Source organism: Lithobates pipiens, unplaced genomic scaffold (assembly GCF_037356315.1).
Source record: "Lithobates pipiens isolate NorthernLeopardFrog02 unplaced genomic scaffold, aLitPip1_a1.2 Scaffold_22, whole genome shotgun sequence".
NCBI lineage: Eukaryota > Metazoa > Chordata > Amphibia > Anura > Ranidae > Lithobates > Lithobates pipiens.
Genome location: NW_027507784.1, coordinates 262913977 through 262933254, shown reverse-complemented (window position 1 = coordinate 262933254; position 19278 = coordinate 262913977). Strand labels below are relative to the sequence as shown.

At 43.4% G+C, this 19278-nt stretch overlaps 1 protein-coding gene across 1 annotated transcript in view; it reads left to right on the top strand.

The window, feature by feature from the left end:
• PMS2 (PMS1 homolog 2, mismatch repair system component) overlaps nucleotides 1-9573 on the top strand; it is a 133252-nt gene extending 123679 nt beyond the window's left edge. The window contains exons 14-15 of the mRNA XM_077449028.1: nucleotides 953-1122; nucleotides 8707-9573. Of these exons, the coding sequence (XP_077305154.1) occupies nucleotides 953-1122; nucleotides 8707-8850 (314 nt within the window). The 3' untranslated portion in view covers nucleotides 8851-9573. The remainder of the gene's footprint in view (nucleotides 1-952; nucleotides 1123-8706) is intronic.
• Nucleotides 9574-19278: the final 9705 nt, after the last annotated feature.

Sequence of the window (19278 nt, the reverse complement as noted above, 5' to 3'; positions counted from 1 at the left end):
TCATCTAACTGGGGCCCCTCCATGCCATTCAGTTTTTGTGTATAATACACCATGTCCTTCCCCTGTGCTTTGGGTGTTTTAGGTAGGGTCTTACCCTAGTCTTTCCTGTCACCTCATGCACTCTGGGTCAGTGTGGCACCATTTTGATTGTCTTATGGAATACTCTCCTCTCCCTTCTGCTGTTTGTGGAGTGGCATGGCGGTTCTGCGGCGGGCGGAGGGTCCAGCGTGAGCCTGCAGTGTTCCGGGAGCTCTCAGTGTGTTCCGGTGCCTGTTTGTATCCCTGGATCGGTCGGGAGAAGGATCTTTTGCAGGATGCTTACAGGGAGCTCTGTGAGACACGTCCGCTGACATGCCACTCCTGGCCATGCCCCCCCCCCCCCCCCCCCCCGCCTATGGAGATTTTTAAGCACTGTTATTCCACGGGCATAAGCAATTTTAGGTACCTATTTACTCAGCGTAACATCATCTTTCACATTCTGCAAAAAAATTGGGGTAAATATTGTGGTGTTTTTTTTTTTTTATTCATTAAAGTGTATTTTTCCCCAAAAATTGCATTTGAAAAAACACTGCACAAATAAATATATATATATATATATATATATATATATATATATATATATATATATATATATATATATATATATATATATATAGATATATATATATTATATGTGTGCATGTTTTGCGGGTTCTAAATCATTTTCTAGCAAAAAAAAAAGTACAATTTTACATGTAGGAGTAACGTGTCAGGATCGGCCCGGATGCGAAGTGGTTAAACATATGAGAAAACACAAAAACAGCTCTGTCAGGGATAGAGTTAATGGAAGCAATTACTTTTATGGGAATCTTTAGATAAAACTTGTGTATTTGTTTTTTTTTTATAGACAAGTAGTAACTTTGAACTGTATATACTCAGCAGTATGTTAAAACCGTATTGTTTTGTTTTTCAGCTCCAATCATGGAAAGAGTCAAATTAGTTTCTTTGCCTACAAGTAAAAACTGGACATTTGGCCAACAGGACATAGAGGAACTTATATTTATGCTTAGTGACTCCCCAGGAGTGATGTGTAGACCCTCTCGTGTTAGGCAGATGTTTGCCTCTCGAGCATGCAGGAAGTCTGTAAGTTTAAAAAAAAAGTGCATTCTTCTACCATCATCATTTAAAGGCTTTACAGTGCAAAAGCATTTAATGTTTAATGTATCTCCCTAAGATTAGTAAATCTGTCTGTACCATAGAGATGATCAACAGGCTTTTGCAGTATAATGCATCATACCTTATAATGTAGATGTCCCTTCTGGAGGCCTAGGTACCAATAAATCCCAGGCTTCTGCAACTTGCCAACATTTTTTGATAATGTGTAACTTAAAGTGTAAGTTCTGCTTAACAAACAGCACAATGTGCTGTCCCATATATACATATATATATATATATATATATATATATATATATATATATATATTGACAAGTGAGTTAAGCCAACCTACCAGCGAAGATTGCGTTTTCTGTTTAAACAATGAATTCCACAGCTGCAATTAAAAGAAACTTCTTAAAATCGACTGCAGCCAACAATGACTCTTTACCAAGTTATTGTAGGGTTTGAACAGTAATTATGACCAGTGCCCTAGCACCTTGGAAACCCTTTCTGGTCACTTACTTGCACTGAGCTTATCGTAGACAACAGGAGAGGGGACACACTGTACACGTACGGCTGAAAAGAGCAGGATGGCAGTGGATCCAATGGCTGCTCCATCCCTACAGTAACACAGGATAGAGCCATTGCTGACTACAGAATTTTCTTTTAAATGTGGTTGTGAAATTCACTGTTTAAACAGAAACAGAGCCCTGGCTGGTAGGGTAGGTTTAGCACACTATGCTCAAATGGGACAGCTTAAGGTGCTCTTTTGTAAAGCTGAACTTACACTTTAAAGTCCATCAGGGCCAGGCCTTTTATAAATAATAAATAAAAATGCTAACTATTTTTTGTTATAACAAATTAAATTAACAAGAGAGAGGGAGGATGAAAGAGAGAGAGAAAGGGGATGAAGGAGGTGTGAGGGGTAAGGGAGGGAGGATGATAGAGAAAGGGGGGGATGAGAGAAAGAGGATGCACAAGAGCATGTGTGGGAATGACATCAACGCAGCCTTGCCAAGGCAAATGACGGAAGGCACAGAACCCAGAAGGAAGACCAGGTGAAGATGGAAGTGCCCGGGCCCCGCCGGACTGATCACAACACAGCACTGGAGGGCTCAGCCTGACAATTTAAGTGTACCCTAATGTGCTAATATGCTGGGCATACTTGTACATTATGGCATAACCTACCCCAGGGCCTCTAAAAAGTATTACTGTTAGAAAAGTTTACTATCGCCGGAGCCTTTCATGGGGCCCCTACTGACCCTGTGCCCCTTGGGCAGTGCCTAAGTACATGGTTATTAACATTTCAAAAATATTTTCAGGGACGATTTTTTTTACTAGTGCTATATTTAGAGTAGCTGATATCCCCCGTGTTCCTCTATACATCACAATAGTAATTACAAAATTAAATAGGTACTAATAATAGGGCAGAACAAATATGAGGACTGTGAGATTTCCTCTAGTTGAACTGACAAAAGTGCCCATTCTAGAGCTGGTAACATTGAGGATATTCCGTATAATTTTAAAGAAAAGTTTTTGTGGGTAAGAGGCATAGGAGAGGAGTATGGATGGTATAAAAGTGGGAAGTATGTGCAGGTGAGGGAGAGGAATGTGGAGGGTCTAACAGTGGGCACTATGTACATGAGAGGAGTGCAGAGGGTATGGCAGAAGGCACTATGTACAGGAGAGGAGTGTGAAGGGTAAGACAGTGGGCAGTATGCACAGCAGAAGAGTGTAGAGGGTATGACATTGGGCACTATGTATAAGAGAAGAGTGTGGAGGGTATGACAGTGGGCACTATGTACAGGAGAGAAGTGTGGAGAGTAGGACAGTAAGCAGTAATTACAGGAGAGGAGTGTGGAGGGAGGGTATGACGGTGGGCACTATGTATAGGAGAGGAGTATGGAGGGTATGGCAGTGAGTAGTATGTACAGGAGAGGAGTGTGGAGGGTATGACAGTGGGCACTATGTATAGGAGAGAAGTGTTGGAGGTATGACACTGGGCACTATGTATAGGAGAGGAGTATGGAGGGTATGACAGTGAGTAGTATGTACAGGAGAGGAGTGTTGAGGGTATGACAGTGGGCACTATGTACAGGAAAGAAGTGTGGGAGTTATGACAGTGGGCACTATGTATAGGAGAGGAGTGTGGAAAGTATGACAGTGAGTAGAATGTACAGGAGAGGAGTGTGGAGGGTATGACAGTGGGCACTATGTATAGGAGAGGAGTATGGAAGGTATGGCGGTGGGCACTATGTATAGGAGAGGAGTGTGGAGGGTATGACAGTGGACACTATGTACAGGAGAGAAGTGACAGCGGGCACTATGTACAGGTGAGGAGTGTGTAGGATATGACAGCGAGCGTTATGTATAGGAGAGAAGTGTGGAGGGTATGACAGTGAGCAGTATGTACAGGAGAGAAGTGTGGAGAGCATGACAGTGGGCACTATGTATAGGAGAGAAGTGTGGAGAGCATGACAGTGGGCACTATGTATAGGAGAGGAGGATGAAGTAATCTGGGAAGGAAAAATGTAAAGGTTTGCGGAAGGATGTTTAGGGACTGCATAGTGGTTAAGCGGGCCAGACATGGATTGAAATTACACCAATTAAGCAGAGACCACCCATAGTCGATCTATTTATGGGCTAGCTGGTTTTACACAAGTCAACCTATTAACTGACTTGAGTACAACCAGCTTGTCAGGTTTTCCCCAAAACAATCAGTGCTGCCAGCTATAGTTAGCAACGCTAATCATTGTATTCTCTGGCAGAACACAATAACACTGCTGGAGTGATTGCCCCATTCACAGGTCAGCAGGTGAGAGGGTGTGTGGGGACAGGCTGGGGAGAGATACTAGTCAGTCCCTGGGTAGGCACTGGTTAGTATCAGAGCCAGATACACACAGGTTACATACGCCACGATCGTTAGAGCGAGAGCAATAATTCTAGCACTAGACCTCCTCTGTAACTCTAAACATGTAACCTGTAAAAAAATGTAATTATCATTTTTTATCAATCATTATCAATTGTATTATCATAAGTAATATACAAATAATTATTAGCACTGTGAGTTCATCCTCCCAGTCTGCTGCAGAGTGTTACAGCTTGTATTTATACTGGCCGCTCTGTATGTAGCTTCTGACAGGCTGTGCAAGCAGCCCTGTATCTCTGGAACCTATAGATGATAGCTGCCCCATATTTTAACCAGTGCTGGAGTGGGTCTTTAGCTACCTACCCCCCCCAAATACGGGGTCTCTGTGACTCCTGATCGCCGAGCTACAATCCTCAAAGTTAATCTTTTTTTTTTTTTTTTTTTTTGGGCAAATGGGCCTATCTTGAGAAAGGGGCCTGGAGCTGCAGCTCCAATAGCCCCTATGTTAATCCGGCCCTGAAGTCCATGTCTATTTCTCAGTCTTACAACACAAGACACAGAAGACTTGTTTTTTTAAGATTACTTAGGTTATGTTGCCTATTTCAGGTGAAGAAACACTGGCCAAAAAGGCAGGAATCCCCACCAAGACAAAACCCATACCAGGTCAACTAAGCCTCACTTTTTAGCTATTGTCCTTGCCTTCCTGTGTCTTTCATGTACTTTGATTCCCATATATTCTGGCCTGTTGCTAACACCTCTAATGGGGAAGAGGTGGGCTTTTTCCAGCTGTTAGTTGGTCCAGTAATGGTGCTCAAAGGGGAGGGACTTTTTGGCATATGCCATTAGCATATGTTGCAGCTCTATACAGCAACATGCTATCTGGATACAGTACCTGCACAGCGTGGCTCGACAGGGCACAGCAAGTATCTGGGGGCCCCTAATTAGAGGGGTTGTCTACCACTTTAGTGTTTGGCTTGTGCCTGCACTCCTCTCAGCTGTGTGGCTTCTCCCTCTGGGGATTATAGGTCTACAGACCCTCAGCAAGCCATGTCCTCATGTAGGCAGTGAGATGGGCATAAGAATGATCGGGTGGGCTCCCAAATACCTCTGTTAGCCCCGCAATAGCTCCCCGAAGTATCAGACAAGCTCTGCATCCCTGCCTTTATCTTTCTATTTCCATTTTCTCAGGGAACACTTTATGTTCAGGAAGGAATTTTCTGCAGCCATATCTGCACTACGTAATCTGCTCTCAAGGGCTTTCATTGGCATGGGCCGCAAGCTTGGACGCTTTGCTTCCTCTCACCCCCTTTGGAGGGAGTATGACATCAGAAGAAATTCCTCTGGATGAAAAGGTGGGTGTAGAGGAAGCTGTTGAGGATCACAAATCATCTGAAGACAAGTTATTCCAGGAGGAATCTTATGGTCCAAAGCTGTCTGAGGCATAAAAGACCATGCGGGGCTTCCTGGCAGATATGTGGTAGCCACTAACCTTAAGTTACCTCAAGCAGAACCCTCTTCTTGCTAAAGTCACTTGTCTTGGGTCCAGGGTCAAAAAAATCCTGCACTCTCAATTAAAAGAAGTGATGTATACCATTTGGGCTTACCCAGGCTTATGCAGCCACCTGGACCAAGGAAGTCTGCAAGCATGTGCCCAGAGGCCTCCCCCCTTTTCATATTTTATCCACTCGAGGGTATCTTCAGATCCACAAAAAAGAGCAATTTTCTTTGTGGTCCTCAAAAGAGCTCTATCAGTTGGTCAGCTCATCTATGCTGGCAAAGGAGAGGTCGCATAACTTCTAGTCTAACCCGCTCACAGTTTCCAAACCAAGCCTATTCTGGACTTCAAAGGTCTCCACAAGTTCCTGAAGTTACAAAAATTCACCCTGTCGGTAATTGTTTTTCTTCATCAGACTCACTCCCTGGCATCAGTGGCTGGTTTCTGCAATTGATAGTGAAGGATCAGTTTGTGGTACTGGATTTTGGCCTGTCCATGACCCCCAGTGTTTTTACCAAGGTGTTGACTCTGCATCTGGGGTTGAGGACTAGGGGTATCGTTATTATTGGGATACTTGGATAACCTACTTCTCAGGGAGAAATTGCGTCAAAATTTGACATTTTAATATCCAGCAAATGGTAAAAGTCCTGAAGAGGTTCATCTGGGAGCTAAACCTTTAGAAATCTTTCTTGGTTCCAACACAATGCATTTTATTAGTACTTGACACAGCACAAGGAAAGATACAGCTTCCACAGTAGAAATGCCTGTCTCTTCAAGCTCAGGTCCCTGCAGTAGCTGGAAGCTCCTGATCGATCCCGCTCCTGGATTCGGGCATGCATAAAAGTGCTCAGGAAGTTGGTAGCTGCCTTCAAAGCAGTCCCCTAACTCAGTTTATCTCCAGAGCTCTGCAGTTCAATATCTTGTCAGTTATGGACAAACAAATAGGAGTTTTTAGATTTGCCAATGTATTTGACCCCAAGACGAGGTCAGATCTGGAATTAATGTAATTGCTTGCTCTAGAAGTCTGTAATTAATTTAGAAAATCTGGAATAGTGGATATCAACAAAGATGCTGGATACTGTGAAATCCTTCCTTTTGGTGAATTGGAAAGTCTTGTCAATGGATGCTAAGCCTGTCCGGCTGAGAGGAGATGTTCTGGAGAGTCTCTTGGTTCAGGGAATGTGGTCATTGGAGGAGCAGAAGTTGCATATCAATTTCCTGAAACTTTGGGTGATTTGGCTGGCTCTTCTACATTGGTGTTTCTGTCATCTGGGTCTACCTGTCAGGATGCAGTCAGAAAATGTCTTGGTTGCGGCATACATTATCTATCAGGAAGGGACAAGAAGTCGTGCTGCTCCAGAGGAATCAGACCTGATCTTGTCTTGGGCAGAACTTCACAATCTAGCACAGTCTTTACATTCTTCTTCATGCACATTCGCCGTATGAAAAATTGGCAAGCAGACCTTCTCAGGCCTCAGCAGCTGAATCTGGGAGAATGGGTCCTTCACCTAGAGGTATTTGCCGAGATTTGACTTTGGTGGATGCCAGGTGTGGATCTCTTAGCATTCCAAATTAAAAACAGACTGCTCATGCTTGTCTACTAAACCAGGGATCCTCAAGCATTTGCGGTAGATGCCCTAGTAACTTTGTGGGTTCAATTTTCCCTGATCTTTGCCTCCCTCCACTTCAGCATCTTCATTGTCTATTGTGCAGGATAAAGGTGGAGGGCAATTCACTGATACTGATTACATCAGCTTGTCAAAAAAGAATGTGGTTTGCCAACATTGTAAATCTCTTGGTAGATGAACCATGATCAGCCAGATTTGCTGTCTGAGGGTCCAATTCTTCATCCTGTTTTGTGGTTGCTGGCTCTGATGGCATAGCTGTTGAAGCCCAAGTCATGAAGAAAAGGGGCTGTTTCTGAGTCTGTAATTGCTACCATACTTGAGGCTAGAAAATTGACCTCCAGGAAAGTGTACCATGGAATTCTTAAATCGCCTAATGTGAGGTTTATAATTTTCATCCCTGACGGTTTGTCGTGGGAACATTTTAGCTCTTACTACCATCAAGGCACAGATATCAGCATTGGCCATTTTGTTTCTGAAACCTATTGCATCTCATTGTTAAAGAATGTGTCATATGAATTGTTCCTCCGGTGCTACCCCGTTTGTTTCTGTGGGACCTTGGTTTTGCAAACGTAACTTTTTGGACCTCTCAGAGAAATCCCTTACGCATAAGGTTGTCTTTCTGATGGACAATATGGCTAGCAGGGACTCATAGTTGGCTAAGCTTTTCTGTAAGAAACCTTACCTCGTTCTTCACAAGGTAAATGTGGTGGGGAGGTCTTGTCTTCTTTCATACCTGGTGGTTTCTTCATTCTACCCAAATCAGGACCATGTGTTACCATCTTTTTGTCCTAATCCTAGGCATCCTAAAAAATATGGTGCTTCACTCTTTGGATGTTGAGTTTATCTGAAGTGTAGAACTTTAATTTTGACTGTCTTATTCCCGGTTTGTTCTTCCTGCAGGTCCTGACAAGGGTCAGGCAGGTTATCATTTCACTATTTCTAGAAGGATTGGTCAGCTAATTTCTCAGTCCTATGATATCAAGGGAAAATTGCTCCTTTAAAACTCTAGGCTCATCCCCCACCCATTCTATTGCTTTGTGGGCTATTCAGAATCAAGCGTCTACTGTTCCAAGTTTTTAAAGCTGTTACCTGGTCTTCTCTTAAGACATTCACTAACTTTGAACAGGTAGATATTCACACCTCTGAAGATGCCAAATTTGGGCACAATGTCTTGCAGTCAGCTTTGTAGGGGGATTCACTCTGTTTGGTTTTTGAGTGTATTTGCATTGTTGCTCTTTTACCTACCCCTTATGCTCAGTGCTTTTAGAATCCTGAGTAGTCCTGAATATCTAGTCCTCTGTGTCCTGTGATTAAGAAATTACTTACTACAAAACTATAGGTTAGCTATGCTACGGATGGTTATAGTATGTCTGGTCAGGGATTCCTGCCTTTTTATTTGGCAAGTATCCATTCACCTAAAGGTGGCAGCATAAACCAGGTAGTCATGAATGTCAAGTCCTCTGTGTTCTGTGATATACTCCAAGTAAATTATTTTACAGGTAAACCAAACACATTTTTCAACATGTGAGAATGTTCATTTGATTTATGACTCTTGCAATTGTCTGTGTTGCACTCGCAGGTGATGATCGGAACAGCATTAAACATGCATGAAATGAAGAAACTGGTTACACACATGGGGGAGATTGAACAACCGTGGAACTGCCCACATGGGAGACCAACAATGAGGCACATTGCCAGTCTGGATATTATTTCACAAGACTAACTTTAAATTAGGTTTTCAAACACAAAATGTACTTTCACAATGAACAATATAAAAGTGGCTGCTTTTTAGGGTTTAGAGATAATTACTTACTGCCCCCACCACCACTCATGTCTAAAGAGACACGTGCAATAAAGTTAGAAAGCATAGTTAATCCCTGCAAGGTTGACATCAAAATCCTGGGAACTCCAATTATCCCAAAGCTCATCAGAGGACATTACTGTACTGTGCTGAAGCATTTTCTTGTGAGATTTGGGTTACTCAACATTCCCAGGATCTTCTTGCAGGGGCAGTGAGATCATCCTCCCCTGTGGGAAATCCTGGTGCAAGGTACATATTTTTTACTGTTTTTTTTTTTTTACAGTTATAATGAAGAATGTTACATGGGAATTGGCAGTATGTATTAAGCCGACCTGACATTTTAGTGCTTTATTACTTTGATGGATTGCACTGTCTATTTTTATGATTGAGCAAACAGTCCTTTTAAAAATAAAGTGCATAAAACTATAGGAAAGGCCCACAGCAGTTAGTCTGGTATTCAAACTTTTAATTATTATTTTTTTTACTGTGAAATGCTAGTGTATTTCAGTAGGAAATCCCTCACATTCCTTTGACTAAGATTTTATGGTTGAGTTTCCTCTATTTTGAATATTGACAGATTCCCAGCATCTTGACTTGTTTTATTTTGTACATGCCAGTTTTTGAAATAAATTATTTTATAAGGAACATATTCGTGTCTCTTTAAATGTTAGTGATTGTGGCAATATTTTTTTTCATGCGATTGGTGTCTCTCCTAAGCATTGTTTTTTTCAACTGACAATTCAGGTAATATTGTTTGCTATCCACAAATTTAGCATCTCTGATGTGCAAATTGTACAAATGATATACTTGTTACAGGTTGTAGCATACAGTGGTGTGAAAAAGTGTTTGCCCCCTTCCTCATTTCCTGTTCCTTTGCATGTTTGTCACACTTAAGTGTTTTGGAACATCAAACCAATTTAAACAATAGTCAAGGACAACACAAGTAAACACAAAATGCAATTTGTAAATGAAGGTGTTTATTATTAAAGGTGAAAAAAAATCCAAACCATCATGGCCCTGTGTGAAAAAGTGATTGCCCCCCTTGTTAAAACATACTATAACTGTGGTTGTCCACACCTGAGTTCAATTTCTCTAGCCACACCCAGGCCTGATTATTGCCACACCTGTTCACAATCAAGACATCACTTAAATAGGAGCTGCTTGACACAGTAAGGTCCACCAGAAGATCCTTAAAAGCTACACATCATGCCGAGACCCAAAGAAATTCAGGAACAATTGAGAAAGAAAGTAATTGAGATCTATCAGTCTGGAAAGGGTTATAAAGCCATTTCCAAAGCTTTGGGAATCCAGCGAACCACAGTGAGAGCCATTATCCACAAATGGCGAAGACATAGAACAGTGGTGAACCTTCCCAGGAGTGGCCGGCCGCCCAAAATTACCCCAAGAGCGCAGCGACGACTCATCCAAGAGGTCACAAAAGACCCCACAACAACGTCCAAGGAACTGCAGGCCTCACTTGCCTCAGTTAAGGTCAGCGTTCATGCCTCCACCATCAGGAAAAGACTGGGCAAAAATGGCCTGCATGGCAGAGTTCCAAGGAGAAAACCACTGCTGAGCAAAAAGAACATCAAAGCTCGTCTCAATTTCTCCACAACACATCTTGATGATCCCCAAGACTTTTGGGACAACATTCTGTGGACCGATGAGACAAAAGTGGAACTCTTTGGAAGGTGTGTGTCCAAGTATATCTGGCGTAGAAGGAACACTGCATTTCATAAAAAGAACATTATACCAACAGTAAAATATGGTGGTGGTAGTGTGATGGTCTGGGGCTGTTTTGCTGCTTCAGGACCTGGAAGACTTGCCGTGATAAAAGGAACTATGAATTCTGCTGTCTACCAAGAGATCCTGAAGGAGAATGTCCGACCATCTGTTCGTGTACTCAAGCTGAAACGAACTTGGGTTCTGCAGCAGGACAATGATCCTAAACACACCAGCAAGTCCACCACCGAATGGCTGAAGAAAAACAAAATGAAGACTTTGGAGTGGCCTAGCCAAAGTCCTGACCTGAATCCTATTGAGATGTTGTGGTATGACCTTAAAAAGGCTGTTTATGCTCGAAAACCCTCTAATGTAACTGAATTAGGACAATTCTGCAAAGATGAGTGGGCCAAAATTCCTCCAGGATGCTGTAAAAGCCTTATTGCACGTTATTGCAAACACTTGGTTGCAGTTGTTGCTGCTAAGGGTGGCCCAACCAGTTATTAGGTTTAGGGGGCAATCACTTTTTCACACAGGGCCATGATGGTTTGGATTTTTTTTCACCTTTAATAATAAACACCTTCATTTACAAATTGCATTTTGTGTTTACTTGTGTTGTCCTTGACTATTGTTTAAATTGGTTTGATGTTCCGAAACACTTAAGTGTGACAAACATGCAAAGGAACAGGAAATGAGGAAGGGGGCAAACACTTTTTCACACCACTGTAATTGAAAGACACAAGCCCCCATTGCACAAATTGCAACTACTTTACAGCCCACAATGATCATACTATTTTTCCACTATGATTGATGTTGATCACCGTTAATGCTGCTGCCAGCTTGCTGTGGCCTCGGGAACTAGGTTCCTACTAACCCCAACATGCCTTGATTCTTTGAGTTCCATGGGTTTGTCTGCTGTTATGCCTTAGTCCAGGGGTGCCTAACCTATTGAAGAGTGAAGGCCACTTAAGGGACTTGGTAACTGGTTGCATGCCACAATGAGCAGAACGGGCGAATGACAGGTCTGTGTCCACTTTGCATTAGGAGAGCAGAAACAGGCACAGTCCACTCTACTCTATATGCCCCCCGATCAGCCCAGATGAAAGAGGATGGATCCTCTTCTGTTTTTTTTTTTTGTTTTGTTTTTTAAAGAGGATCGGATTGGAGTTGGTGGGGGTAAACTGACACAAGTGCCGCTCCATAGAGGTGAATGGAGGGTCCGATTATGTGAAAGGGGCCTAAGGCTTCTGATGCGCTGCGGTTTACCCACACTGCAGGTACAGCACAATGCACCTGTTTCTTTCCTGCAGGTTAGCTGAAATTTGCCATAGACACTTTCTGAAAGCGCACCAAACCTGCAGGTAATAACAGAAGTCTATGGCTCAGTGCAGGTAACCCATAACCCGCAGGTGCACCGAGCTGCACCTGCGGATCAGTTTGAAAGCAGCACAGTAATAACTGCAGAACAGTTATGCCCATATATACACTTTGATTTTAGTAATAAACTTACCTTTAATAACAACAGTCTTCTATTCAGGCATCCTTATGTCTCTACCTTGCTTGGGGGGGGAGGGGGGGGACTGTCCAGTATATGTGCCTATAGCATAAAGATGATCTTACAGGCCACTTGGCCTGCACCAGTATCTTTTTCATGGCATACATGTGTACATATTCTGGCTCTCTGTCTTGGTGTCCCCCAGTTTGGTGCAGAGGCTGCGCACATGTTTTTTTCGTTCTTAATTTTGCCAACCTGGATATTAAACTGTTCGGGATGCCACCCTCTTGGGGGGGGGGGGGGGCGCTCCGGCTGGGGTAGTTATCCACACTCTATTGAGCCTACATCCTGGCCACCACATGGGTCTCCTTAAGTTCACTTCCCTTTTAATTTGCTTGTCCTTAACACACTGGAAAAACGCTCTCGGCTTTTAGCTTATTTGAGCAAGGGTAAGACGCATGTTTCATGGTGATCAAATCCCTAAACTAACTAATGGGACTTTTCCCACATCATTCCACAGTGTCTCTCCTATCTCTAAGTTTAAGGGGGTGAGCATTCTGTTGGCCAAATCAGTTCCCTGGATCTATGTGGCTCAGTGGATTGGATGATCTGGGCTGCTTCCTTCTGAAAGGAAGGGTGTTTGACAAGCAGGTCACCTTTGCTAACGTCTATTTCCCCAATGTGTATCACCCGCAATTTTTGCGGAAGCTTCTTCCTGTATTCTTGGAGTTTTCAGAAGGGCTCCTAATTTTTGGAGGAGACCTCAACTTTTCTATGGATCCCATACTGGATGTCTCGCGCACCTTCTCCCATCTCCCCTAATTTCGCCTCAAGTGCCTTAAGGCGGATCTGCATACTCTGCATCTGGTTGATCCCTGGAGGTTGTTACATCCTCAAGACCGTGATTATTCCTTTTTCTCCCCGGTCCACCAAACTTACTCATGGCTACACTATCTTCTGGTTCCGCATAATGATTTATCCAGAGTTGTGTCTGCTGACATTGACTTTATCTCACTTACAGACCATGCCCCGGTCCATCTAACTCTCCAACTGGGTCCAGTGACTCACTCCGCCATCCTGGAGATTGAATGAGTCCTTGCTCCAATTGGAAGAGATCTGTTCCAAGCTCCTGACCACCTTGAGGGAGTACTTTTCCATCAATGAAGCATCGGTCTCTAATCTTTTGGTCGTCTGAGAGGCTCATAAGACAGTGTTCTGGGGTGCATTAATCAGAATAGGAGCCCATCTTAAGAGGGAGAGAGCCCATTACACTGAGGAACTTTTAGCCCACCTGCATAGTCTGGAGTGCTCCCATAAGGCCATCCTTGCTTGTGCCATGTATCAGGATCTTCTTAGAGTTCACAAGGAGCTCCGTACGCTCTTATTTAAAAAAACGAAGCAAAAACTGGCATGGACTCACCGTGCAATGTATGAATTCTCTAACAAACTGGATACGTTGTTTGCACGGGCGAGATCCACACACCAAAATTTCCCAAATGGTGGGCTCCTCGGGGCAGAAGCTTCATACTTCTTCCATTGTGGCGGGAGAGTTCAGATTCTTTTTATGAAGGCCTCTACAACCTGGACTGTTCCCCACCTTTGGATCCCCATCTGTTGGCAGTGCCTCCCCTTAATCCTATCTTGCCTCCTTGGGCATGCCATCCCTTCCTCTTGTAAAAAAGGAAAAATAATAGTGCGCTATACAATAGTGAAAACTATTACTACATAAAGCAGTTACATACCAATGTGCCAAAAATTCATGTGAAAGGGAAAAGGAAAATGTAGCGCTAATATCTAAACAAAAATGTGAATAAACAAGTGACAAAATGTGTGTGATATATATATATATATATATATATATATATATATATATATATATATATATATATATACACACAAGTCCACTAGAAGTCCAGCCGGAGGGATAACGAGACAGTCGTGGATCTAAAGCTGACCAAAAGCAGAAGAAACCGACAGCACACTGGACTTCAGAGGATAATGGCATCAATGAAGATAAGTATAATTAAATACTCTTACCAGCCTATATCTCCCTTATTCCAAAGTAGGGGTAGGACCCATTGTGGTGTGGGAACTATCGCTCGATAGCACTGCTGAATATGGATCTTAAACTATTTGCGAAAATTCTAGCCAATAGGTTGCTCCCGCATATCCAAAGCCTCATCCACAGAGACCAAGCTGGCTTTGTGCCCCTTGGAGAGCCACGTGATGACCCCATTTGGGTGGTGAACTTGATCCTTGCAGCCAGATCACTGACTCAACCTTTTCGGTTGCTGTTAATGGACACAGAGTAAGCCTTCAACCGGGTAAACTGGACTTTCATGCGAGCCACCTTTGAACACATTGGTGTCCGGTCCTCCATGCTGAGTTGGATACTGTCCCTCTTTTCTAACCCTACGGCTGCGGTCAATGAGACAAGATCCAACTTTTTCAACATCCATAATGGCACGTGGCAGGGCTGCCCCCTGTCCCCCTTGATATTTATACTCACCTTAAAGCCTTTTCTGTGTATGGTTCAGGCAGACTCTGGCATTGCCGGCTTTAAAAAAGCTTCAGGGACGGGTGACTTGATTTTTTCCTAACTGAACCACTTACCTCCCTTTCCGAAACTGCTCCAGTCTTTGCAGGAGTATGGTGCTCTCTCCTTTTTCCAAATCAACTTATCTAAATCGTCCGTTCTTAACATCACTGGGGACAGGGGCATAATTAAATCCCTATGCCCAGTGTTCTCCCTCCTCTGGGCCACTGACTCGATCCGCTGTTTGGATGTTGACATCACTTCCGAGCCCTCCAATCTATACCTGGCAAATTTTTCTCCATTGCTTATCTGTTAAAAGCGGATCTCCTCCATTGCCATTCACTTGTGTTAATGTGGCATGGCCGTTGCAGTGTTCTCAAGATGACCCTTTTGCCCAGAGTGCTGTACCTGCTGCAAGCACTTCCCATCCACCTCCCTCCAGTGTTCTTTAAAAGAGTGGACTCAGTGTTTAGAGACTTTGGTCACATCGCAAGCCTTGCATCATGCTGCAACTTCTCAATCTTGCAAAGCATAGGGCAAGGGTGGGCCTCCCAGACGTGAAAACCTATATTACAGTGTAGCGCATCTCACCAAGCTGATGGATTGGCACTGTCGTGCAGAGGCGAAACATTGGGTGGCCATGGAAGTAGAGCACTCTAATGACACGGCCAAGTGCTGGCCATGGATCACATTGCCTTTCAACATCCATAATGGCACGTGGCAAAGGCCATCCTTGAGCATCTTAACCTGGGCAGCACACTTGTGGAGGCCAGCGACACCTTTAGACTTTCCTCAGTGTCGCCACTACCCTCCCCTATGGTGCTGGTGCTCGGCAACCCAGAATTTCTGCCCGGCCTCCAGAATGCCCATTTCCAGCGTTTGGTCCCTAGTGGAAGACTTTGACTCTGACGATCGACTCTCCCCCTTTGCTGGGGTGTCTGCTGACTCGGACCAGCGGATGAGTATGTTCCAATTTTTATATCCAAATGGGAGTCGGACTTAGACACCCAGGAGACATGTTACAAGATTTTGACCAGCTGGTACAGAGTGCCTACTGTTTTGCATCGTTTCTTCCCTCAAGTTCCCAGTGCATGCTGGCGGTGTGGAAACGCTGAGGGAACAATGCATATTTTCTGGAATTGTCCTAAACTTGGCCCCTTTTGCCATGAGGTGATCTGCACAATCAAGCACCTAACAAATGTCGATCTGGAAGGGAACCCTCCAGCTTGTCTGCTCCACCTCTCAGAGAGAACAAGAAGTATAGGGCCTCTCTTACAATCCAGCTGCTGAATGCAGCCAAAGCATGCATCCCCCTTTGTTGGCGATCGGAGAAACCCCCATCAAAATCTGTGGTTTTCAAAAAGTTAATGAATTGAGATACATTGAGGACCTCACAGCTACCCTGCACAACCGGGAGGAGACTTTACGAGAGACCTGGCGACCTTGGAACCATTTTGTGTACTGACTCTTATCTACAGGAGGTGGCACAATAGAACTTACCTCCTGGATTTATCTCCACTCCCTGGGCGAGAGGCCCTCTCTGCATCCGTCACCCCCCCACCGCAGCAGTGAGTCAGTGTTCAGCCTATCACAGATGAGGAGGAGGCGGGTCTTTGGTACACTGCATGACCGCAGACTAGACTGAATATATCACAGCGCTAGGAGATGAGGCTGCAGATGGGGACAGCGCTGGGAGGACTCGAGTATAACCCGAGGGGGGCATTTTCAGCACAAAAAATGTGCTGAAAAACTTGGCTTATACTCGAGTATATACGGTATATGTCTTGAGGCATCCATATAATTGCTTGTTGGGCTCTCCAGCATGATGCACTGACCACTATCTTCACTATTCCAATAATTTTTTATGACCACCTATACTGTGCAGCGCTAGGCATGTTGCTCTATAACTCTGTTTATGTGACCCTTTCTGTGTTTTGACAGGGTTATTGGTTACTGTTGCATACTTTGGCTGTTGGCTGTAACTTTCTTTGGAAAAATAAAGGAATTACAAAAAAAGGCAAGTATACTGTGAGCTAAGTGTCAAACAAAATCAAAGAAAATTCCCAGCTCAACTCAACCCAACCAGCCTGCAAACAACCAAATTATCCTGTCCAACGGTTGCACTAAAAACAGGGGTTTAGTTTCCACACATTTGCAAATACATGTGTAAGCTGCAGAGCCCTTTCCTGGCACCACAGTATTATCTGCAGCCCTAGCTCTGCAAGTGCAGTTGCTCTAGATCTGAGGGGAAGGTTTGAAATGAGGTGACGCTCTACTCATTTCTATCATTCAATCATGTGCAAGCAAAAATAGTATTTAGTATTCTTTGCAAAGTGAAGCTTTACCTCATTTACTAAGCTCTGGAGCTAGTGCACAGTATATTTTTTCATTAGTAAATCAACCCTGTAGCTTGCTCCTGTCCACAATCGGTTTGTAAAGATGCCCATTCATTGAAGGGAGCAATCAGGGCATTTTACAAACTGTCCGTAAAAATGAATGGTTGAAAACACTGGAAGAGCAGGGAGTGGAAAGATGAATTGCACTGTTTGCATCTAAAGTAACCACACACTTACAATATTGATCAGTTCTATTGCACAGGCATTTAAGAGCCCATTCACATCTTTGGGCTTCCTAGTGCACCAAAAAAAGCTACATGCACTACATTTAGTATAACCACACACCACAATGCACAATAGTTTGTCGCTCTGCAACACAGTTGAGGCAGGAAAGATGTGTTGGGATGTCATTCAGAATGAATGCCATTAAAGTGCATCAACGCACATAACGTGCATTTCCACACATTGTAGTAATGTGGCCTTAATGTAATTGTCTGCATCCACGCAATTCTGTTACTAACAAAAAAATCTAAAGCTTGGCTCCTGCAATAGAAGACCCGTATTACCATGCTTTAGACTTTTTGTAGTTCGGCAACAGTGTTGCTTTAACAGTAAATAATACATTTTACTAAATTCATTGTGCTAGGTTTTCTTTTGTTCACTTGTAATATCCAGTGCTGTTAGTAGAGATCATCCTTTACCCAAAATGACCCTGTTAGAGAAAAAAAAATCTAGCAGGCTGAAACTTTGCCCTTTTAAAGAGTTACCCGCTGCTAATAAGATCTGACACTTCTGGTGAGTCAGCTCTTACTGCCATTTATATCACTACTGTGTCACTGCAGGATGGTTATGGTATAGATTGAGGATGGAATACAGCAGCCAATGTGCTGCCAGAAACATATTCTGGCAAATCCCAAACAATGCAAAGATGATTACTGATGTTACAGTTCTCAGTATGTCTAAGGACAGAGGATGAAAGCTTGATCGTTGCAGTGGTGGGGAAATCTGCCTAATAAGTATACTATGCCAGAAAAAAAACAGAATGAATAGCACTAAAGTCCACAAGATAACAGCTATAAACCCACAGATATATCAAAGATCATAAAAATAAAAAAAATTCTACCAATTTTGGTCTGTCAAAAAGGGAAATCCCTGCAGTCAGACAACAGCCAACCACCAGCCATAGGTACAAAACACCACATACTCTAATCCCCTTATAAGTAGGCCCTGGGCCTCTTGAGGACCACCCCAAATCAACCATAGAGGAAGGTGTTGCTCAAAAAGGAGCCAATAACAACTTCATGTATTCAGGGATGTCCCCTCCCCACTGGCAGACAACAGCTGGTAAATAGCCGTCCTACACTTCCTATCCCAGCTTCCCCAATTAATGGAAGATGCCAGGATATGAGATGGGTCAAGCCAGGCATCACGCAACCGAAAGTGACCATAACATGTTAGCTGTAAGCAACAAACACATACGGGTATGATAAAAACACTTTAATATAGCAAATCCAAGGATGAGGGTTGCTCTCCAAGATTTAGACTGAGAGGCAATATAGTTATCAATGGACATAGAACAGAAATGTGAATTCTTCAAAGTGACTGTATGTAAACTCACTGCAAAGTATATTCCCATGGATAATAATAAGCTGGCCAGAACCATCTCAGGCAGGAGTCTATTCCACTTTTTCACAGCTCTTACTGTGAAGAAACCTTTCCGTATTTGGAGATGAAATCTCTTTTCCTCTAGACGTAAAGAGTGCCCCGTGTCCTCTGGGTTGACCGAAAAAAGAGAATAACTCAACACCAAGTTCAGTATATGGACCCCTTATATATTTGAACATGTTTATCATATTCCCACTTATTCTCCTCTTCTCAAGAGAGAATAAATTCAGTTCCTCTAATCTTTCCTCATAGCTGAGCTCCTCCATGCCTCTTATCAGTTTGGTTGCCCTACTCTGCACTTTCTCCAGTTCCCTGATATCCTTTTGGAGAACTGGTGCCCAAAACTGAACTGCATATTCCAGGTGAGGTCTTACTAATGATTTGAACAGGGGAAAAATTAGATCTCTCTCTCTGGAGTCCATACCTCTCTTAATACAAGAAAGGACTTTGCTCGCTTTGGAAACCACAGCTTGGCATTGCATGCTATTATTGAGCTTATGATCTACCAACACCCCCAGATCCTTCTCCACCATGGATTCCCCCAATTGTACTCCCCCTAGCATGTATGATGCATGCATATTCTTAGCCTCCAAGTA